The sequence below is a fragment of the Monodelphis domestica genome, chromosome 8 (assembly GCF_027887165.1).
Source record: "Monodelphis domestica isolate mMonDom1 chromosome 8, mMonDom1.pri, whole genome shotgun sequence".
Taxonomy (NCBI): domain Eukaryota; kingdom Metazoa; phylum Chordata; class Mammalia; order Didelphimorphia; family Didelphidae; genus Monodelphis; species Monodelphis domestica.
The window spans coordinates 12,173,985-12,197,844 of NC_077234.1; the positions used below are offsets into that span (position 1 = coordinate 12,173,985).

The 23,860-nt window shown below is 42.6% G+C and overlaps 1 protein-coding gene and 1 long non-coding RNA gene across 2 annotated transcripts; one reads left to right on the plus strand and one right to left on the minus strand.

Annotated features, from left to right (window-relative positions):
* Positions 1 to 7,033, minus strand: LOC103092669 (uncharacterized). Its single transcript, XR_472121.2, has 3 exons — positions 6,832 to 7,033; positions 3,584 to 3,820; positions 1 to 1,112 (listed from the first exon to the last, which is right to left on the minus strand). It is a non-coding gene; the product is annotated as an uncharacterized LOC103092669 (long non-coding RNA).
* A 189-nt stretch (positions 7,034 to 7,222) lies between these two features.
* FETUB (fetuin B) lies at positions 7,223 to 13,353 on the plus strand. The gene is made up of 7 exons (XM_001373280.5): positions 7,223 to 7,573; positions 8,507 to 8,617; positions 8,756 to 8,843; positions 9,662 to 9,834; positions 10,938 to 11,033; positions 11,717 to 11,806; positions 12,949 to 13,353. The coding sequence occupies exons 1-7, from the start codon at positions 7,346 to 7,348 to the stop codon at positions 13,285 to 13,287; spliced, it is 1,125 nt and encodes a 374-aa protein (XP_001373317.3). The 5' UTR covers positions 7,223 to 7,345; the 3' UTR covers positions 13,288 to 13,353.
* Positions 13,354 to 23,860: the final 10,507 nt, after the last annotated feature.

The following is a 23,860-nucleotide window of genomic DNA, read 5'->3' on the forward strand; positions in this document are numbered from 1 at the left end:
GATTAGAATATATTAGATTAGAACCAATATGTGAACTTAATAAAAAAATAAAATCTTAAAACAAGCAATCAGAAAATATGATATATGTGATAGGATACAGGCACTGAATTCAAGAATCCTTTTTTTCCCAATTCCAATACAGAGACTTCCAAAAAACAATGAAGTGTGAAAACGCTTAAAATCCACCTCCAGACTCTTTAAGGTTCCTTCCTGTACCCAGAATCATTATCCAGTTAGGTTCCTTTTGTCACACCTCTGGAATCTCCCATAGTGAGGGAGAATTCCATGCTGAATATAGTGTGGAGGAATACATATTGGATGTATTGTAGAGACTGGGCAGGTCAGAATGTTAAGGGGGAGTGGGGTGTAAGGAGATGAATCTCTCCTGGCAATCGCAATGACCAGTGCACCCAGGAATAGTAGGAAGAAAAGACATTATAAGACTGGGAACTGTTTGAGATAGGTAATGCATTGCTCTTTCACAGAGTGAGCCATGTTTGCAATTGTACTTCCTGTTTGGAAGTAGAATTCTTCCTTCTCCTTTCCCCTCGGGGTAAAATGCCAGGGAGCAGCTTGCTTCCTCTGCCAGGTGGACAGGGAGTTAAGAGGGTAGAAGCTCTCCTCAGGTAAAAGGCCTTTATGAGGCTAATTATTGATTAAGGGAAACACACCCAGGCTTCCAAGGCAAGCAGCTAGTAAGCACTCAGCTGTTGGCAATATAAGGGAAAGAGGGATTGATATTTTCCAAGCCTCCAGAGAGTGGCTCCAATCAGTAGCAATAGCAACAGCAGTAGTAACAGCAACATTAATGGTAATAGTCAGCACTTATTTAACATTTGATGGTTTATGAAACACTTTACATACATTGATCCACACAATAACCCTAGAAGATAGATTTATTTATTATCCCCATTTTACAGATAAAGAAACTGAATCACAGAATCATAGATTCTCAGTAATGTCTGATTCAGCTTGCTCCAGGACAAGAATCCTTTCTACAACAGGTTCTATAAGTGGTCATCCAACCTTTCACAGATGCTATCCCATGAGGAGGAAACCACTGCCACCACAGGCAAACAGTCATGGCATTTCCAATCATTAAGAGTTTTTTCCTATGAAGAGTGAAATAAGCAGAATAGGAGTCAGCTGGAGTCAGAATAGAAGACATGAGGTCCTGGGTTCAAATTTGGCCTCAGATACTTCCTAGCTGTGTGACCCTGGGCAAGTCACTTAAACCCTATTGCCTAACCCTTTCCACTCTTCTGCCTTGGAACCAATATACAGTATTGATTCTAAGATGGAAGGGAAGGATAAAAAAAGAAAAAAACTAAGAGAATAATGTATATAGCCATATTAATATTATCTGAAGAATAACTGTGAATGTCTACCTCCAGAGGAAGAACTAGGAAATTCAAGCATTCATGACATGGTTTTACTTTTTTTCCTCACTTAGCATTTAAATCTGATCCTTTGCAGTTTCCATTCCTTGGTCCTAGTTCTTGTTGATCAGTCTGGGAACATTTGACAGAGGTTAAATGACTTTCCACAGCTCACATAGACAAGAAGCAGAGGCAAAATGCAGACTCTGGTCCTCTGACTCCAAATTAATTCATCACTCATCTCTATAGCATGTTGCTTCCTGCAGTTCATACCTAGGGCTAAGTTTAAAAAGATCCTGGAGCCATTAGAATCATGACCTTTTTGTTTAATAAGGAAAAAGAATGAGAAATTGACTTTTCATTAATTTCTCCATTCATTGCAAATTTATTAAGGGCCTACTATGTGCCAAGCATTGTACTAAGTGTTGAGGATACAAGAAAAAGATGAAGTTCCAAATGACTTTAGTTCTGTGACAGAGAAGGATGGGAGTAGGGAGGAGACAACATGCCTATAGAGAAGTTTGGTGAATCTTTGGTGCATGGCCAGATACCTTTAAATGGAGACTCCACATGGGAGATTGTAAGCCTCCTGTCTCATAGAAGTAGGTCCCTAGCATGTATCATGTGGATGCATCCATCTTTAGTGGTCTGGACATAGGCCAAAGCCCTGTTACTCTAATAAATCAAAAAATGTACAAAGTAAAAATGAATGGAGAGAAACACACACAGAGAGGCAATGAGAGAGAGACAAAGAAAGAGAGGAAAAGAGAGGAAGAGAGACAGAGGCAGACATAGAAAAAGACCAATAGTTAATAACAAGGGGAACAAGGCAATACCTTTGGAGGGGTAGACACCTTATGTGATTTTTGCTGGATAGAATTATAAGAAGGAGAGATGATGAGAGAGTGGATTCCAAGCACGTGGGACAAGCCCATGCATAAATTTGGGGTTAGAGTCTGAGTCAGGGACAGAATTAGAGCAAACATTTGGGTTAGGGTTAAAGTTGGATTTGGGTTAGGGGCAAAAGCAAATGTAAGAAGGAAATTTAATTAAGCAGCCCCTCATTTGTATTAATTTAAGAATCCCTTTAGTTTGTAACCGTGTGAGTTGTAGTAAGAATATAATCCCATATAAGAGTCTGTGTATGCAATCAGATTGAAAATGTAGTCCCAGGATAATACCTGAGTTCCAATTTCGAGGGTGTAGATGGTTCCAGTAATTTTTTTTAAACCCTCACCTTCTGTCTTAGAGTCAATACTGTGTATTGTTTCCAAGGCAGAAGAGTGGTAAGGGTTAGGCAATGGGGGTTAAGTGACTTGCCCAGGGTCACACAGCTGGGAAGTGTCTGAGGCCAGATTTGAGGACTTCCTATCTCTAGGCCTGGCTCTCCATCCACTGAGCTACCTGGATGCCTCCCGTTCTAGTAATTTGCAGAGAGTATGTTATCATACTCATTATAAGTAAGTTACTATGTTAGTCTGAATGGTGTGAATCAATTTTATAATGTACTTTATACTAAACAAATTCTTGTTAAAAAGGTACAGAGACCAGACGGCCATTCAAAGGTTGTGAAGACCAGGAGGATCAGAAATGGTCTTGAAAACCTTTTGTGGGAGGGTTGGGGTCAGACATGAAACTATGAAAGGGTGTATGTGTTGCAATTCAGGGTCACAGATTCAGCTGGGGAATCTGCAGACCTCTGGCCCTGTGACTTCTCCATAAAGCCAGGTCTTTACTAAGTAGGATATCGCAAGCATCTTATTTTTATAGTCAGAGGCAAGCTGGAATATGTGGGAGGAATGTCAGGAATGGTTGGCTGGAATAAAGCCCCAAAAGGGGACTGATGTGTATGAAGTATGAAAAGGTTGTTTTGAGTCAGGCTGTGAAGGGCTTTAAAGTCTGTATTTTGTCTGAGAATTCTCATTTGAGTCAGTGTCGTGGTCTGACTTGGGCTATAAGAATTTCACTCTGTCATCTAGTCAGGTAGATAGAAGATGGGATTGAGGTGAATTTGGAGAACAATGAGAAAGCTGCCATAATTGTCCAGGTGAGAGATAAGGGGGGACTGGACCAGTGGGTTGTCTGTATGAGTGGGGATAGAGTCATACATTTTTATGGCTCAGGTATTGATAACATAGGGAAGAAGGTAGTAGGGAAAGGGAGAGAGAAGAGTTGAGGATGCTCCCAAGAGACCCAGACCTTACCTGAAAGCACTGACCCACTTGTAGGTGTTGAAAGCCCAGGTGATTCTTTCCTTCCCGGGTCTTTTCAGTATTCATGGTGGAGTCAGTGGTGTGGATATGCCAAACAGTCAAGTTGTCCAGTTGTGCACACCTGGATACACAGTTGGCCAAAAATGACTGGGGCAAATCTATTGATCCGTGGGGAATGGACCAGCTTTCTATGAATGGACCATGGATTTGCTGAAGGTCTGACCATCTCTGAAATGAATTATGGGAAACTTATATCAGCCTCCAAGTTCATGGACCTTTGAGGCCAGAAAGCCTTGTTGGGGCAGGAGGACAGGATCAAAGCTGAGTGGGCGTCTATTGGTTTTTCTCAAGGAGTTAATGAATAATATTTATCTGATGACTTAGCTTGAGAACATCAAACAAGTTTAATGCCAAAAAGTCTTCACAAAAGGACTAAGTCCAGTCATTGTGTGAAGGGGAACCTAGTTGGATAGAGGGAATCTTAACCATAATGACATAGGTGACCCTGGGAAAGTCATTACCCATCTAAACAACAGGCTTCAATTTCTTCACCTCACAAATGAGAAGGTTTGATTAGAATACCTATGAGATCCCTTCTGAGACTAGATCTAGAATCTAATGTCAAGGAAATGTTTAGGGCAGAGTTTTATCTTATGGGTTGCTTCCATAGCAGAATAGGCTTTTCAAATCACAACCAATGATCTCCCTTAAATCTGTCATGAACTCTTCCCTCAGCTACTCTATTAGCCTCCTACTTGGTCATCCGGTCTTCTGTCCCACACATTTCCAATCCCTCTTCCACAGAGAGGCCAAATGACTATTCCTAAAATAAAGGTGTTGATCATGTCCAGTTTCTGCTCCAGAAAGTCTGGGGCTCCCTATTGCCTCTAAGATAAAATACACACTCTTCCTTTAGGATGGAAACGTCTTCATAATCTGAACCCAACCCATTTCCAAGATGAATAGACCTTAGTTGCCTTTGTATGCCTTATTTTTGAATGGAACTGGTATGCTAGGCAATGGGTATACAAATACAAAAAAGATGACCCTTGTCCTTCAGTTTATACTGTCACAGGGGAGGACAAAATATATAGGGAATCAAGAGCCAGGAAGAGTATTTTGGATTTTGGGAGGTGGGCAAATGATGGGCATACTTTGATTTTGGCAAAAATTTCTGCTGTCTAGAATGAATTTTCTTGTGACCTTTGAACCTTTCCCGCTTCCTCTCTTTCCTTTCCTCCTCTCTCCCTCCATCTCTCCATCCTCTCCTTTTTACCTATCCCAACTCTTCTCTTCTCTCTCTCTCTCTCTCTCTCTCTCTCTCTCTCTCTCTCTCTCTCTCTCTCTCTCTCAGGCTAGAGGAGGATAGAGTAGGGTAAAAAGTTAGAATATATCACTATTCAATAATAATAAACTAATAAAATAAGAGGACTAGTCAGTAAATCAATTAACACTAGCTGAACAACTTACTGTGCGCTAGGAACTATACTAATAAATAATCATTTTACCCTCAAATAATAAGGCACTAATAATTATCCTTACTAGAAAAGATCACCCTCTGGTCATAATAGGACATAAATAAAAACATTGAGGGATGGCATGCCTAGTAGATAAAGAACAGACTACAGGTAGAAAGACCTGAATTCAAATCTCACCTATGACTCTGACTAGGTAACCTTAGACAAGTCATATACCTTCTCAAGATCCAAGACAGCTCTCTTAGTAACCAAGAAGGAGCAGATCTGTATGGGGAGAAGGAATTTCTCCAACAGAAATTCCCAATTCAAATGGAATTACAGGCTCTATGAAAATATTTTAATATGAATGGAAGATGCTAACTGGAGAATCAAGATTTTAGGCATTAAGCACCTACTCTATGCTAGGTATCATGGTAGGTATTGGCAACACAAAACCTAAAATGAAACCTTTTTACTCCTCAGGGAATTTGCATTCAGTGAGCCCACCATTGCTGAATACGTATCATTCAATTCTATTTAGCAAGCATAGTTAAGGACCCACCATGTCCCCCGCACTTTGCTAGATGCTTGAGATAGGAACAATTTCTGCTCTCAGATCCACTATTTGAAAGTTTGTCCACACATTTCCCTTTAGTCAAGGGAGCTTCCTGAACCTCAAATCTTCTGAATCCCTGTGTGGGATGGAGGGCCCCATTTCCTTCACCTAAGAAGGATTCCCCAGCTCAGGAAGCACATTGATAAGCTAGTGAGTATTCAGAGGAGGACACTCAGCACGGTGAAAGACCTCAAGGCTATATCACATGAGGATCAATGGAAAGTCCTGGGCAAGCTGAGCCTGAATTTCACTCCAAAGGCACACTATCTAAGCCACACATGGGGATGGTGACTCACCAGATCTTACCACTAGCCCCAAGTATTAAGCAGACACTTGGACATTCCCCTATGAGAAGCAAACCTCCTCTTATTCTTCCATCTCTCACTGCACCTCAGACCTATTTTCCAAATCTCTGATTCTCTACCCACCAGTTTCTTGTCACACCATCAGCTCTGACTTCTTTCCAATGTTGGCCCCTTTCTGTTGACTCTTTCAATTCTTCACCATCCTCTGCTCTCTGGTTCCTTTCCCCTTTGGTTTATCACTGCTCATCTCTCTCTGTCTCTCTGTCTCTGTCTCTGTCTCTTTGGAATTATTTTTTAATTGAAAAATTTAATTTAATTTATTCAATACTGCTCATCTCTTGCCAAACTTTATCCATAGTTTACCCCCACCATATTCCTCCTATTTTTCTCCTACCACCCAAACCATCTGAGCCTCATTGAACCTTCTTCCTCTTCTCTTTCACTCTGAGATTGAGTCAAATTGACTTCCTCTCTGTCTCCTCACATAAGGCACCATTTCTTCTCCTTTTATGACTGAGTATTGACTGTTGCCCATGCCTGGAAAGTACTCCCTCAACTCTCTTTCCTGGAATTCTTCTACTCCTTCAAGATGAAGTTCAAGCCCCAGATCCTTCATGATTCCTTTTCTGATTCCTCCAATTGCCAGTGACCTTTTCTCCAAATTCTTCTCTGCTTCTTCTCTTTGTTTATTCCACATAAAAGCATAAATCTACATTTATATGTGTATCTATCCGCTTGTTGGCTCTCCTATTCCAATGTAAGCATCTTGCCAATAGGAATCATTTCATTTTTAGTTCCTGTATCCCCAGTGACTAGTTCAGCAGCTGGTGTATGGTAGAGATAACAAATTTTGGTTGTTACCTTGGAGGGGTTGGGATCTGTCTTGCTGGAAGTCTTCCAGCAAAGGCAGAATGACTACTTAATGGGGATATCCTAGAGGAGATGCTTGCTTCGGGCAAGGTGGGGTCAGATGGTCTCTGAGGACCCTTCTACCTCTGGCTTTCTGGGAAAACCTGGCCAAAGGGCCAGGCTCCAGTGAGTTCACTGCCAGGAAACTTGATTGAATGGCTTGTTTTGACTTGAGTAATCACTTTGGCAATGGTTGGGAAAACAAAGCTTATTAATTAATGATCTGCAGAAACGATTGATCAGAAAGATGAGGTGGAAACACACTCCACTCACACTTGGTTTGATAAGGTGGGGTTAATCATTGATTTCATTATCACTTGCAGGTTTCAAGGTAATGCTATTGTAACTTCCGAGCAATCCAGGTCAGCCTCAAATTCAGGGGGATAAAAATTCAAAGGCTCAGAGGAGAAGTTGCTGTCTGCCTTTGCCACCCTTTGTTTTCAGACCAAGGAAGTCATCTGGCAGAATGACCCTCCTTCTCTTCCTCAGCTTCTTGGGCTTGTTGTCCAGTTGCTGGGGTGGAATCCTTCCTGCTCAAGTCCCCCAAGTTTCTCCTCTCTTTTCTCCCCATGCCTGTAATCAATCTCTAGTGTTGACCATGGTGGATATTACTTTGCAAGACATCAATAAGGACCAAAAGGAAGGCTACATCTTGCGCCTTAATCGAGTGGTTGATGCCCAAGAGAATCGTCAGGTAAGTGAGACTGTTCATTATAGCAGAGATGTTATTTATTCTCATACATTCTGTGTTACAGCCAAGCTGACTTGCTTGTATTCCCTGAAAGGGTCATCCATCTCCCACCTCCATGATTTTGCATAGTCTGTTTACCATGCCTGGCATGCATTTCCTCCCTAGCTTTGCCTTTTAGAGTGCCTGGGCTTCCTTCAAGACTCAGTTCAACTGCCATTGTTTATGGTACGCCTTTGATAGTCTCTTCACTGGTTAATCCTTGAGTAGGTAGAAGAATGAATATCAGATCTAGAGGTAGCCTGGTTTCATTTTTGTCATTATATCCCAATGACAAAGTGTGGATTCCAAGTGGATTCCAGGCCAAGGGAAGGGCCTCTATGAAGGCAGGAGATGTTCTGTCCAATTTGGGAAACAGCTTGGAGTCTGGTTTGAAAGGAACATCCTCCTCCTCCTCTTCCACATCACTACTGACTTTAGAATTCACAAACTTTATTTAAATGATGACATTTACATATCTTATAGTAATGAAGGTGATAGCTAGTATTAAATGACATTTAAGCTTTAAAAAGTGCTTTCCATATGGCAATCTCATGTGACAGCCATAGAACACACGTGAAAAAATAGAGTGAGATCAGGCTGGAAGGTAGGTTATATCTCCAATATTCCTCCTCGGCTTGCTCTAGTGAGATCCACTTGGCTAGGAAGCCATTGTTCTTGGGAAATCTTGGTCAGCGCCATTGTTACCTCTCTAATGAATGTGGCTGGAGTTTCCCTTTCAGATGTAGTCCATTTCTTTGCTGTTACATTGAAGGAACCCTTTAGAGCCTTCCTCTTTCTCCATTCCCAGTTATCATCACTTCTGGTCCTGGCACCACATTTCCTACCATAGTGGGCCATGCATAAAGCATATCTCATTGCTCTGTTTCCTCTGTACAGGGAGGTCCAGACTCCATCTTCTACCTCACCTTTGATGTATTAGAGACCTCCTGCCATGTACTCAGCAAGAAAAATTGGAAGAATTGTGAGACCAGGAACCTTCACGAATTGGTAAGTCTTTATTCTCAATGGATTCAGAAAGAGGAAGGGAGTGAGGTGGGGGGAGGGAAACGCCCTCCAAGGGGAAAGCCATGTGTTCTAGAAGAAAGAACAATGCAACTATAACAAGAATATGTTTGACTCTACCAGGTATATGGCCGGTGCAAAGCCCTATTTTATGTTAACCCGACCAGAAGGATTCTATACCCATCTGCCTATAATTGCACCATTCGTCCAAGTAAGATGCTTTTTCTGGGGTTGGTCTGTTGTATTAGTTTTTCGAGTTTTATTGAATGTTTCAATACTATAAACCGTTTCCTGAAAAACAAAAACACATTCTTCTTTCCACTGCATGCCATGGTACATCTTCCCCTCACCTACCAAACTGACTTTCCTGAAGCCTAGATCTGGCCATGTTCTCTCCACTCTGGAATCTAAGTCCCCATTCATGAAGCCAGAATGTCTTCTCCTTTTCTGCTCTGCTGCCTCACAATCAGATTGAGTTCCCAGACCATGAAATCCCTTAGATTTCTTTTTTTAGGACTGCTAACTATGTCTTCCTGGCCCCTTTGTACTTGTGAAATTTATTTTTTTAACCCAAATGATAAACTTTCTATTACTCCCCACTGAATTTCATCTTAATCAGTTTGCCCTAGTTCTCAGTTCCTTTGGGATCCTGACTGTCATCTACTGAATTTATCCATCCCTTTTAGCTTTGTATCATCTGAAAAATGGGACAAGCACGTATGTACCTCTTTGAAGGAAACATTTTCTGTATCTGCCATAGACTAAGCTCCATGAGGGCAAGTGCCTCTTTACATCCATGAGATCGTGGGAGTGGGAGCTCAGATCTTCAATGGCAAGCATTAGTTTGACAGATTCTGAATCTCATGACCTGTTTTGCACACAGTTAAGAGTGTAACCTATTTTTGGATAGAAAAAAGATATTACTGTGTTGAAAATTATCTTGATACCTGGTATACAATTGCATGAAGTGTGACTCCATGATTTTGAAATCAAGAAACCTATTTTTTTTCCTATTTGTTAAAAAATCAGTTTCTAAAAGGAACGTTCACATGATGTGCCCTGATTGCCCATTCCCCGTTCAGGCCAACTACTCTGATCCTTCGGTTTTTCAAGCCGTTAGTGAATCTCTGGCAAAATACAACAAGGAAGTTGCAGTAGGAAAGAAATTATGTTTCTTCCAAGTCACCCGAGCTTCTACCCAGGTAAGGGGGGTGGTGGTGGAGATGTTTCACTCACTTGTCCAGCAGCTATGTTTACTTCTCTAAGGTTAAAGACTCTTAAGAGAGAAGTCCCTGTCTCTGGGATCTTGTGTGATTTTGCCTGTTTAGTTTGTCTATACAGTGATGGCAAACTTATGGCATGCATGCCAAAGATAGCACACAGAGTGCTCTTTGTGGGCATGCCTGCCACCTCCCAACACTCCCCAAAGTTTGTTACTAGAAAAGTGGAGGGACTGGGATGAGCTGCACCCTTCTCCCTCTCCACTGTACCTGACAACATTTTTTTACATCACCCACAGCCCCACAGTGGGACCACACAGGGGGTAAGGTCAGTGGTTCACAGATGGCAGAGCTGTAGGGGAATGGAGTGCTTGGACCACTCCCTTCCCCTTTTCTACACTCTCTGAGGACATTCCTCACTTCACCTACCCTTCCACCCAGCAGCTCAATGGGAGAGCTTCCTCCCTCCCCTCTGTGAGGTAAAGGGGGATGGGTCAAGCCCAGCACTCTTTTGGGGGCATGGCATGGCACAGGGTCTCTGGGGAGCAAGGCACAGCACACACTCACCACCCCTGGTATATACCATCTTCCTTTATGGATTAGATTTGATTCCATGATGAACAGAAAGAGTTATACAACATCCAGTGGTGAAGCCACCCCAATAGACTCAAGAAGGTCATCTAGGCCTCAGCTCCAGAGAGAGGAAGTCCAACTAGACTACTTTTAAGGGTCCTTGTAGTTCTTAATTCCATGAAGACTTCCATCAGCTTTTGCCTCTTAAAGGATGGATTGAATACCCCCTCAGAGGTGTTCCATTGTAATGGGGATCTTGTAGGAATTTAGAACTATGGGGTCCCTGCCATGGGACCAGATGGTGATTTCTACCTTGGATGATCATATATTAGACACAGAATTAGTAGATGGTAAAGCCAAGGTTGGAACCCAGGTCTCCCGAGGCTCTCCTCTGAGCTACAATACCTTTAGGCTCCACTGATATTCTTTCTCCTTCCCTTTCACCACCTCCCCAACTTAAACCCTCCCTTCATTTCCCCTTTTGCTTGCCCCCTCCCTCTCTACCTTCCCAGTGGGTAGTAGGCCCTGCTTACTTTGTGGAATACTTGGTCACAGAAGGGCCCTGCACTGAAGGACAGCAACATTTGAAGCCAGTTGTTGATGCCGAGGTAAGTTCTTTCCCCAGATCTCTGGACTCTCTCTCCCATGGAGTTTAACCCACAATTGTCTTAGTCAACCAAGAAAAGAAATCATCTTAAAAGTTGGGGCCCTTCAGAATTTGTATTCTGCCTGTTGGCCTGAACCACACAACCAAAGGAGGTAATTAAGTTTAGGCAACAAACTTTTACAAAACATTTACTAGGTGTGGGGTGTGGGGCTCAGTGCTAAAAATGCAAAAACAAATAGAAGGAAAGATTTCCTGTCCTCAAGGATCTTGCATTCTAATTGAGGAAGATAACCCCTAAAAGGGTGGGGGGTGGGGGGAATAGAGAATGAAGGTACCAGAATCAGGGCATGGTAGATAAACTCAGAGTCATGGAGTCATGGCTGGCCTGGGCACCATCCTTGGGAAGAACCAGTCAATGGAAGGGAGAGGCCAAAGAGCCTGGAGGGACTTCCAATGTGGGAGGTTCAAAGAGGAAGGGAGCTTCCAGGGTGAAGAGGTTTCTGGGACATTGTGGAGAAAATCCAGAAGGAGATTTAGAAGGGCAGCTTTTAGAAAAATGAAACTCATCAATCTAGGGGTGGTTGGAAGCCTCTGGGGATGTACTAACTGGCCAGAGGAGCTCCATCCCTGCCTTCCCTCCTTCCCTCTACAATGTTGGCCTCTTTTTCTTTTTCTTTTTTTCAGCCTGTAGGGCTTTGCAAGGGTTCTCTGACAGATTCTAGAGCCCTCTTAGAGAAATTCATCTCTGTGTCCTGTGAATTCTTTGAAACTCAGGTATGTTTCTGTCCATTTGTTTGTTGATATTCCCCACACAGTGGGATGAGATCATTCACCCTCACCTGTTCCTTTGACCTTCTTTTCTCAAGCCCTTACTAAGTTGAAGGGGAGAAGCTCTGACTTGGGGTCCCCCTGTGCTCTGAAGCAGGTCCACCAGACTATGTATTTATGCTAAGCCTGCCTGTGTCAGCTCATAACTGGGCATCCTTTTAATCTCCCAGAACCTCAGTTTCCTCCAGGGTGAGATAAAAATACAAATCCCTGTTCATCCTCTCTCCTTATCTGGCAGGATATAGTCTGAGCCAGGGCTGTGAGTCTGCACTGGACAACAGCTCACCTTGGTGAAGGGATCAGGGACCTGTGGGTTTGGGTGGTTCTGGGCCCAGCATTTCCCCCACATAAGCAGTTCTGAGTGAGGAAACTCCCTCTACCAAGACAGATCAGTGACTGATCTGCAGCTAATTGTCCTCGCCTAGCCTGGCTATTAAGAGGCTTAGAGATTTGCCTGGGGATTTAGAGTTAGAATGTGTGCAAGATAGGACTCCTCCAGGGCATTCTAATGATGTTGTCAGCTCTCTATCCACAATACCAAGAATACCTTTAGAATTGTTGTTCCCATTTTAAAGATAAGGAAACTGAGATTAAGCAAGTGACTTGGCCAAGGTCATATGGCCAGTAAGTGTTGGAGGCAGAATGAGCCCAGGGCTTTCCTGACTCCATGTTCAGCCTTCTAGGCTATAGCTATAGTACTCAGTACACTAACAGGTCACATATTTTTTTCAGGACATTACGGTCAGTTGGGTTCTTTACATGGACTATCTCCTTTGGGAGGGAGGTAGAAGCTTTGAGAGCTCCCTTTTTTATTGCACTTTCTGTGCAGGAGAAATGTTTCTCAGGCAGTCTTGTCTTGTTTTGCCAGGGAGCCATCCCCATACAATTGGGACAGGAAGCCATTGGTTCCTGGAGAAATGTGTCCTAGAAATGGCCAAACTCTTTTCTCTTTCAGTGTTTAAAAGCCCCTTTAATCTAGAAGATGGGAGAGGCATCCTCTTTAAGGCTTCCATTAATGGAGTGCTAAGTAGCTTAGTGGAGGGCAGTGGGGCCAGGGTTCATGTGTCTGAGGTTGTTATTCTTTTCAGCCCACCGTGGCCCCTGAGAGCCAGCCCACAGAATCCCAGAATGGACAGCAGCCAGCCTGCCCCACCACGGCTTCCCTACAGGAAACTAAAGGAACTGTCCAGTTCTTAAATGACGTGGATGATAGGAAAGACAAAGACCACCAGGAAAAGCAATCCCTTCCGCCCATCCCTGTGCAGATGGACTCTACTTCGGGGAAACCCATATACCTCCCACCTCACATTCGAACCTTCGTTCTATCAAAAGACTTGCCAATGGTGTTTCCTTTCCCAGAAGGTTCAAGATCACCTGAGTGTCCAGGACCTGCTGAGAACGCTAATCCTCTGATTCTTCCACCGTGAAAGTCACATCACCATAAAAGCCAAGGAGAGGGAGAGGGAGAAAATAAAGGCTTAAACTTTTAAAAAGGCTGTAAAAACATAAAATACGAAGTCAGGAAACTAAGTATTGTGTGAGAAGGAGGAGTAGACCAGTATGGCTGATTGGAGAGTGTGTGGAGGGAATTCAAAGTTAAGAAGGTTGGAAAGGAGGCAAAGGGCCAGGTTGGGAAGGGCTTTACAAGACAAACAGGCCATTTTCTATTTGATCCTGGAAGGAACAGTTGATTGAGGTAATGAGATGGACAAATATGAAAAATTCATTACTTATATTAGAAATAAAGAGCCTGGAGTTCAGCACAGGATTCAGGAGGTACCTCAAAGCAGTAGCTGACTTGCAGAATGGCATGATCAGTGATGGTGTCAGAAGAGAAGATGGAGGGGGGAGCTGAAGGCCTTGGGACAGAGGAGGGATTTCTGCTGGAACTTGGAGGGGAAATCATTTCTCAAGTTGGGATCAAATGCACTCACAGTTAGGAAGCACGAAGGTATGAATTGAAATTCTTATCAAACTCCAAATGAACCCTGAAAATAGTGGAAGAGACCAAGAGTCTACTGGCCATGGGTTTCCCTGTTAATAACACAGGGTCAAGATGTAAATGATTGCCCCAGAGAGTATTATTTCATAATAGTTTGGTTAATATGGTTAGAGCTACCCTCACACTCCAGGAATTATGCAAACAGTTTCTCCCTCCCCCCCCACCCCCAGCTTTGGTCTATTATCAATTTTCCAAACTGGATGTCCCAAGGACACTCAAAGTCAACATGTCTTAAATGGAGCTCATGATCTTCCTCCTTAAGCCTTCCTCTCCTTTCAAATTTTCCTATTTCTGTCAAAAGCACCACAATCATTGCAGTGTCCCAAGCCTGCACCCTCAGCATTATTTTGGACTCCTCACTCTTCCTCCAAAGCAGTTGCCGAACCTTGGCTATCTCTGCCTTTCTCTCTACTCCCACAGCTACTTCTTAGTTCAGTCCTCATCCAATTTTATCTTGATTATTGCATCAGTTTTCTATAGTCTCTCTATATTATCTCTCCTCACTCCAGTCCATCTTCTTCCTGTTGCCAGTCATTTTACTTAAATTTAGGATTGACTATGCTCAAGCAACTCCAGTGGCTTCCTATGACCTCTAGGATCAGACAGAAATTCCTTTGTTTAGCTTTTAGAGCCCCTATAAGTGTGGTTTCACTTTATCTTTCCAAACTTCCAGTATCCCAAAAATCCAGTTAAACTGTCCTTTCTGTTCCTCATATGTAAGGAACTATCTTCCATCTCCAAGTTTTTGTACTGGCAGCCCTCACACCTAGAATGCTTCCCCTTCTTCCTGTTGCCTTCCCAAATCCTTCTCTTGGGATCCAGCTCAAGCACCATCTTCTTCAAGCAGCCTTTCCTGATCTAAGCTTCCAGGACACTCTTTCCCAAACTACCTTGTCTTTAATGCTATCACACAGCTGTATTTACTAACTTTATATTTATGCTTCATACATTTTTATAATTGCTTATTGGTTCCTTTACTTGAATCTAAATTTCTGGGTAATAGGGATTATTTCATTCTTGGTATTTGGATCTCTAGTGTCATGGCACCTAGAAAACCCTTCATTAACACTTGTTAATTGGCTAATTAGAATCATTTGGGATAATCACAATTATGTAAATGTGACTTGAGACTCTATTCTATACTAAGAGATCTGTCAGGAACCATAAATCAAATACTAAAGTATTTTATTAGGCCAGAATAGCAGGAAAAAAAAGATTTGTGTAATCAATAAGCAAATGTTTCTTTAGTGTCAAACATTCTACTAGACTCTGGAGATACAACAGCCAAACTGAGGTAGTTCTTGCCCTCAAGAAACCTACTTTCTATTGAGGGAAGGGATCAAAAGGTACCCAGATGATAAAATATAAAATATAAAATAAAAACAACTGAGCTGGCTATTCTGCAGAAGCCCAGGCAGTCATTCTCATCAAAGGCAGAAGAAGAGAGACCTCGTGGTACTTTCTGGCTCAGGTTTTATATACCCCTCAGCTCCTCCCTTTGTAGCAGCATGGTATGCTGATATTCCATGGCTGATGCCAGGGATGTCAGGCTGTTATTGAGGCTCAGGCTGATTCCAGGCCATTAGATACATCTTGATGGGGGGGGAGCTATTTTTCCTCATATACTAGTAATATCACCATTATCATCTTCATCATGATCACTATCATCTTCATCATGATCATCACCATCATCTTCATCATCATCACTACCATCATTATCACTCTCATTATTAAGTATCGTCACTATTACCCTCATTATAATCTTCATCATCATCATTACCACCTGTGATAGAGGTTTAAACTCAAGAACTGAGTGATAGTCTGGGAAGCTGTGGAAGTTTCGCATCCACAACGGGGTGGGGGCCTCAGGAGGCTTGGAACCCTGAGAAGAGGAGAGATTCTGAGAGAGGGACTGTTGGTCTCAGCCTTGAGACAGCAAAGGAGTAGGTCTGATTTAAGACTGGACCCTGAGCCAGAGACTCAAATCTCTCTCCCGATACTGGAACACCACTCCCCACAGATCCCAACTAGAAGAGTGGGAGAACCAGAAAAAAGACAAGAAGCAGCTCAACAAAAATCCCTCACAGCTCCTGGTGCCCTCGGTCTGGACTTTGCTCTGTTGTGGCCAAAGATCAGGGTCTCTCATATCTGAACCTCTTGGGGCTGACTATATGGTCCCTATGGTGCCTTTGAGCTCTAGAATAATGATCCCCTGGAACAAGCATGTCAGGTGAATCCCCTGAGGAGAAAGGGCATGGACAAAGATCCCACAGGATGAGAAGACATCAATGGGATTGATAAACATATTCTTCCCTGCTGAGCTCTGACCCATAATCTCAGCCATTTGTTTCTTGTCTTTGAGCTCCACATAGGCTGATGGCCATTCCTGAGTGGTGTGCCCTTTTGGTGCACTTTCTTGTAAATACAGACATAATCAATGCAGAGAATGAAAAAATAGTCATCATTCAGGAGACCCTGGCATTTAAAGGAGCCTGGCTGGGCACCTCATTACTCCAATGTCCTTTTGTGATGTCTCCTGCATCAGAGGAGGCGTCCTCTCTCAGTATGCTGTTTGCCTGGGCTCACTGGAATTGTTATCTGAACTTAATAACTGTTCATCGACATCACTGAAACTCTTTGAGCCCCTGTTTCTGGGAGAATGTAGGCTCCTTGAGGGCAAGAACCAAGTCATTAAAATGTTTTCTATCTCTAGTGTCCCACCAACATGTCTATCACACACTGGATGCTTAATTAACATTTGTTGAATGGAACCAGAGGTTGATCTCTTTAAAATGATGCTAATAACCTTAGTGGTAGCTATCACCCAGGGCAGCAAGCAGTTCCATAAGCCTCAAAGGGCTACAGACACAGATGTGATCCACATGGTCCTTTTCATTGAACTAAAATGCCAGCTCAAGGAGAACCACACAGGGGCATTATTGATAACCCAAATTCTCTCCAGAATAATTTTTTTAAATGGAATTTTAAAAACTTTTGATCAGACCATTGCAACCTTCTGTTATTGATGTGGGTGAGATCTTGCTATAGCCCTTGCTTACTATGTACTAGGTATTTGCTAACCTTAAATCCAGAAGACCTGGCTCAAATCTTTAGAATGGGGGCAAAAATACCTATAGTATGGGATTTTGTAAGGCTCAGAGGAGATAATATCCATAAAGGGCAGTGTTTCATTGATGCGAGAAAGGTCTGTTATTAATTAAGATCCATTCTAGTGGCACTGAATGAATGGATCAATTGTCCAGCTTTGACAGAAAGAAAGGTCACAGAGCTGAGCCATTCATTCATGCCTTCCCCTGCTCTGAATTCATATCCTTTGTCTCAGAATCCTTGGTTAGCCTTAGAATAGGCTTTTCATTTTTAACTTCTCTGTGTGACTCTGAGCCGAAGCCAGATATAAAGGGAGTAAGTTGGGGAGTCCTCCCCTCAACTGCTAGACTTGGGGACCACCTACAGAAGTGAGCATGTTCTCTGGCCCCTTCTAGGGTGCCACATGACCCAGCTCCCTGGGAAGTGCCCCAGAGTAGAGGATATCTTGATTATCCCCACTACCTAGGAATGATTTAATTGCTTCCTGTTCTGTAAACAAAGTCCCCAGGCCCATAGGTCAATCCCAAAGAACAAAGATTTCTGGAGCTTCAAGAGCTATGACCATGGAGGAGAATTTCTCCTCTCTTTCTTGCACCCATCCTTGGGGAGATTAGGAACTAGATCTGTGATTTTATCAATATAGAACCTCCCACTTCTGTGCAACCTATTGTCTTAAAGAGCATCCTAGAGTCCTGAGAGTCACACATCCAGTGTGTGACAGAAGACTTAACTTAGGTCTTGCTTTTGAGGCAAACTGTCTACTTCACCAAGCTGCCTCCCATAAAAAAAAAAGAGAGAGAGACCTCTGGGACAAGGGAGGATCCAGAGACCCACAGTGAATGACCTAAGGGCTCAGAATTTGGGAAGACCAGTGTGCGTGGATCCTGGGAGTCTCAGAATCCTCCTAGGGAAAGAGAGTCTGGAGCTGATCTAGGATAGGTAGGTAGGATTGGCCTCGATGGTGGGGTGGAGAGGGTGCATGACTCTGGGCTAGGGCTAGATGAAGGGAAACAGATGTTCAAAAGGCCTTTTAGGGGCAGAACTATAAAGGAATGCTTTTGGTCAGCCATTCAAGAATCACTTACTAAAACACTTACTAAAACCTGGCCAGCTAGGAGGGACAATGGATAGACTCATCTTCTTGAGTTCAAATATCGCCTCAGATACTCACTAGCATTGTGACCTTGGGCAAGTCATTTCACCTTGTTTGTCTCAGTTTCCTCATATGTAAAAGGAGCTGGAGAAGGAAATGGCAAAACACTCCAGTATCTCCAAGAATTCCAAGTCTGTCAAGGCTAAAATGTCTGAAGAACAAATATCTCCTAGATACCAAGCACCGACTCAGATTGTAAGACTTGGCATGATCCTTAGAGATCACAGAGATTGATTCCCTCTATACTGAGGTCCAGGAAAGCTATGTGACTTGTCCAAGGTGATCTGGTCATTTGGTTCTCCATCCAAGACTCTTTACAGCCTCATGTATAAAGTATATAATCTGGTTTGAACAGTGATATTTCTCTCTATTGAAAAGGAAAAAATAAATAAATGAGATACAGGGAGCAACTAGGTGGCTCTGTGGATTGAGAATCAGGTCCAGAGATAGGAGGAGGCTCTAAGTTCACATATGACCCCAGACATGTCCTAGTTATGTGACTCTGAGCAAGTCACTTAATCCCCCATTGCCTAGCCTTTACCCTTCTGCCTTGGAACCAATACACAGCATTGATTCTAAGATGGAAGGGAAGGGTTAAAAAAAAAGAAATGAGAGACAGAGAAATAAAGATACAGACAGATACAAAGAATATACTTGGCAAAAATCATCATATTTCTGCTTCCCTTTTGGAAACTGAGGGAGGCAGACCTCCTGTCAGTTGTCCAATAGTAGGTGCAGTTGTCTGCATTCCTCTCAGTTCTTTGCAAAGTCTCCAAATCCTCCATCAGAGCAGGGAAGCCTGTAGCCCTGGGTCCTGTGCTGGGAATTCCCAGGGAATTGGGGGAGGGAGAGGGGAAGATGAGAACCACCCCCATCCCTTCAGGCATCAGGATTCACTGTAGCACAGAAGGAGGGAGGAGAAGAACCAGGAGAGCTTCCTCTTCAGGAATGGGTCCACCATAGGTTTTTGGTTGCTGAGGTAAGAGAGAAGATGCATGGATCAAACAAACCCCCGAGTCCAGACTGATGTTAGAGTCAGAGCATCTAACTGGAGCTAGCTGGGAACTTGAGGTCTGCCCCAGGATGCCAAAATTTAGAAGCAACGGTAACAATGGCTGCCCAACAGGTAGAAACAACTGAACTTTGTGAAGTAAGAAACTATCAGATAGCTTCCATCGTCCCCAGGGCATCTCCCTGGGAGTGGCTTCCCTGGCTGTCTCTTCCAGCCTCACCTGCTGTCTCACCATCCAAAGCCTTCTCTCCCCACTCCCCAGTTGGATTTGACCTTGCTCTGGGTCCAGGGCTTGCTCTAGGAGGAGAATGACTAATTAGAGGTGAAGACCCATTACCTGACTCAAAGTTCATCTCAGGTTCCTTTCCCCTCTCTTGCTTCCCTTCTGATTTTCCCACCTGGGAAGGGTTGGGAGGACCCAATGTGTATGGCTTCCACTGTGAGATCTCCTGAGTACAGGGAAGACTTTATACATCTTCCAATATCTGAGATGCCACCATGAAACTTTATCTGTTTAGCTTGGGGTTTTTATTCCAATTAAACTGCAAATGAACACATTGAATTATAACAGCAATGAGTGAACTGCAAGGTGAAAACATGAAAGACTTAATTCGTATGAACATGGTGGGATGTGGGGAGGGTGGGGTGGGCTTGGGACACTTGTGGATGGCATTTATTATGTAGATAAGAAGTAAGTTAAACATATGAGAGATCTGTGTTTTCATTTATGTACAAGCTTCTTTTTCTCTTTTGTATATGAAAATGTTTGTTTTATTTGGTTTTGTTAAATTCGGAATACAAACTTTGAAAAAGAGTGATAATAGCAGTGACATTTATAAAGTATTTTTTGGAGGGCACCCAGATTTCATTAGCGTAGAGACTGCCCAGGCAAGACAGGAGCTACTCTGTACCCTTTAAATCAGAGGGAATTGCCTCGGACCCTTCGAGGTTAAGTAACTTGCCCAGGACCACATGGCCCATATGGGTTGGAGGCAGGATTTGAATAGAGGTCTTCATAATGTTGGCAGTGAGGCTTTCTCCACTGATCCATGTTCTTTCTCTAACGTTCTTAAGGCTGCTTCCCACATATTATCTTATCGGAGCTTCCAATGAAGCAGGGGCTACAGGTATTATTATCTTTATTTTACAGATAAAGAAACTGAGCCGAAGTGATGAAAAAACAGGTTAGTGAAAGGGGACCAAGGTGTTATTTAGCCTGGGGAACTGTCTAAATACCCGGCTGTAATTTTATGGGTATCTCTTACTAGTGAAAGGGAAGCAGGTGCCCACTTTCACTCACTGAGCCAGAAATGTGTAAGGCCTGAAACCAACAAGATATTTAGATATATACAAATTAGCTCTTTAATTAAAAATAAATTAGGAGGCGAGGCTTAGGGATAGAGGGGTCCCGACTTCTACATTTCTTCTCTCGCTCCCACCTTGGCTACGTTTTGTCGCTAGACAAAACTTTTCCATTTCTTGAAGCTAGCTGACACAATCCCTGATCGAACCAAATCACCCCAAAATCTGTCTAAGGTCTACCTGGCTAAAAATCCTCCTTTTAGTCCCAAAAGTGGGTTTCAAGGGTTTGCTAACAGGGCTCAGAAGGTCAGAGCTCACTGCAGGGTTTGACCCTGGGTTGGATCCCAAAGCCCAGCTTTAATTAAAATAAAGCCCAGACAAGTGGGCACACACTCAAAGACAGCAGGGATAATCAGATCTGCTCCAAACTGCTCTTTGGCTCATCAGGAACCACAGGGAAGGACTGGAGGGTTGTCCTTTGATCTCCAAAGACTTGAGAGAGGAAAAGCTCCTAGAAGCAGCTCTTCCTCCCTCTGCTTGGGTAGGACCACAATCCCAAAGGCAGTCCAAGCCCAAGCCCAAGGATCAAGTGACTGTTGTCCATCAGCTAACCCTTCTTTCTCTCCCTCTGGCTTCTAGAACACTTTCTCCAAAGTTCTTTGACAATGTCAGCCAACTTCCCATCTTATGCTTCTCTCTCTAATGTCCCTCTTACAGCGATTGGCTCTCAGTCACACAGCATGGAATCCCACTGAGGTGGGAGTCAGACTGGGTCATCTGCCATGTTTTATATATCCCTTGTATCTCTCCCTTCATATTTCCCTTAGCACGGGAGAATTGCATTTACTTTCCTAAGGAGTAGGATGGCTTTTGGTGCTTAGAGGGAACAAGGAAGAGAAAGGAGGTAGTTCAGAGGGAAGAGAAGGTTATGGGGTGGGTGGGTGCAAAATGCAAGTTCACTGACTTCATGGATGTCCAGGTCAAGTTACCCAATCAGGAGTGGGGAGCAGGAGAGCAGGAAGGGGCTCTCCCAAAAGCTAGAAGCCCTTTCCTGGGGTGATCTGGGAAGCCTTCCATTTCTGCCTGACAGAAGGAGGAGGGAAGAGAACTGATCAGAAGGAGGGAAGGGGGATCATAAGAAAGGACACAAGCCCTCTGGAAATATTGCCTGGGAGACCAGCAGGCCTGCATGATCTGGAGAGGGTAAAGGAAGCTGGCCAAGGAAGGGAGCTGAGGGCTCATCTTTTAGCTGTTTTAAAGGGAAAACAAAGGAGGCAGATTTGTTTTTATGATACCCTGGGCTACCTTTCTGATCAGAAGCATCTCAGATCTTGTTGATTCAGTGTTCAAAGGCCTTTTATCTCACAGCTCAAATGAGGAAACTGAGGCTCAGAAGGGAAATGACTTGTCCAGGAATACATGACCAGAAAGTGTCATAGGCTGAATTTGAATCTCCATTTTCCTGAGTCCACGGTCAGCCTTTTAGATATTATATTATGCCTTTTCTCTGTCCCTCCCTAAGTCCTATTGATTCCTTCTTCCTATTATCTTTTCCACTAATTAATTTAAAATTTAATTTAATTTTAATAGGTATAATTTGACAAATGAGGAACAAACACACTAATCACTTTTACATGCCAGAATTCTAACAAAAAGCATGTCACCCCTAAATGGTATAACCCTATAACCAAATTCTTTCAAATGGTTATATTCAAGAGAACAATAGATTTGGAAAACATGATAAACATTAGTCTCTTGGAGGTATAGTTTTAGCCAAGAATCAGCTCCTAGGACTTTCTCTCTTCCCAGTCTTTTTAAAAAAAATGTGTGTTGAATTTGAATCTCTCTCTGTGTCTCTGTCTCTCTCTGGCCCTTTATTGGGCCTATTCTCATTACTGGGGGCTACAGATAATAAATCTGCTGAGAATGTGCCTTTTTTGGGAGAGCTAAATTAAACTTGTTTCCTGCCTCTTGAATTTAGCATTTAAACCCCAAATCATTTCTTTTATTGAAGGTTTCAGTACTTACCAATCCTATGCATTTCTAATATAGCACAACAAGAAAATTCCCTTTGTAATTATATCCTGCTTTCACTGTCCCTTGACCACTGACACCAGGATCAGCTGTGACCATTCTGATCTCTTCACTGTCTACGTGTCCTATCATCTTCCTATCATTTCTCTTTGCATATCATAAAGTGTTATCTTTTTAGCTAACATAAATCTCTCTTCTCTCATTCACATCTTGCATTCCATGGCAGGAGGGATGAGGGTGGGGAGAAAGAGAAAAATGCATTCCTGGTAATAAACATGCATAATCAAGTAAAACGAACTTCTTCATTGGCTCTGCTAAATAAGTTCTCCAGCTCGTTTTATTTCTTGAATCCATCACATCTCATAGAAGGGGCAGTGAGCATGTTTCTGGAATCATGTACAGTCATAGTTTTTCCAGCTTTCAGAGTTGTTTTTCTTTATAGAACTATTCTTATTGTATAATTTGTTCTCTTGGTTCAATGGATTTCATTCTCCATAATTTTATAAAAGTCTTCACAATTATTTATTTTATAATACTGATGTAATAGCATAAGTTGTTCTGGTTCCATTGCCTTCTCTTTGCATAAATTCCTATAAGACTTTCAGGGTCTTCCCAAAATCATCTACAGTTACAGTACAATAGTATTCTTTGACATTCTGATAATACAATTTAGCCAGCTGTTCCTTTATCGATACTCTTAGTTTCTAGGGTTTTGCCACCACAAACAAAACTGTCATATTTTTGCTCATATGGGACCTTTTCCCTCTTTCTTTGATCTCTTTTGGGTGTGGGCCTACTAGTTGGTTCAAAAGTTTACACTAGTTTTTAATTCTTTGCGTGTAATTTCAAATTGTTTCCTGGAATGGTTGAACTCATTCACAGATTCACTAACAGTGCATCACACAGTTTCTCCTACTCCCAACAATTCCTAACATGCACCATTTCCCTTTTTGTTATTTTTGCCAATCTTATGGATGTGAATTCCATTTCCCCATTCTAAGTCATTTGGAGACTTTTTTTTTTTGGTCATATGACTGTAGATAGCTTGTGTTTCTTCTCTTGAAAACTGACTGCTCATACCCTTAGACCAGTTCTCAATTGAGGCATAGCTCTTACTTATTTGAGTCATTTCCTTAGATAGCTTAGAATTATGACCTTGGTGGAGAAACTTTGTAGCAGAGAATTTCCCCCTAGTTAATTGCTTCCCTTTTAATTTTAGCTTTATTTGATTGGTTTGTATAAAGATTATAATATGTAATAAAAATGATTCATATTATCTCCTGGGATCCCTTCTTTCTCTTGTTTGGTCATGGACTTTTTCTAACTAAAGCTGACCAGCAACTACAATATATTCTTTCATAGGTGGTCCACCTGAAAGGGAAGTTGGGA

What these genes read in the sequence shown, in the direction of transcription:
- FETUB (XM_001373280.5), top strand. Translation starts at nt 7,346, where the DNA reads ATGACCCTCCTTCTCTTCCTCAGCTTCTTGGGCTTGTTGTCCAGTTGC. An exon ending in CCAGGAACCTTCACGAATTG is followed by an intron (nt 8,618 to 8,755) that starts GTAAGTCTTTAT and finishes TGACTCTACCAG; the next exon opens with GTATATGGCCGGTGCAAAGC. An exon ending in GTGAATTCTTTGAAACTCAG is followed by an intron (nt 11,807 to 12,948) that starts GTATGTTTCTGT and finishes TATTCTTTTCAG; the next exon opens with CCCACCGTGGCCCCTGAGAG.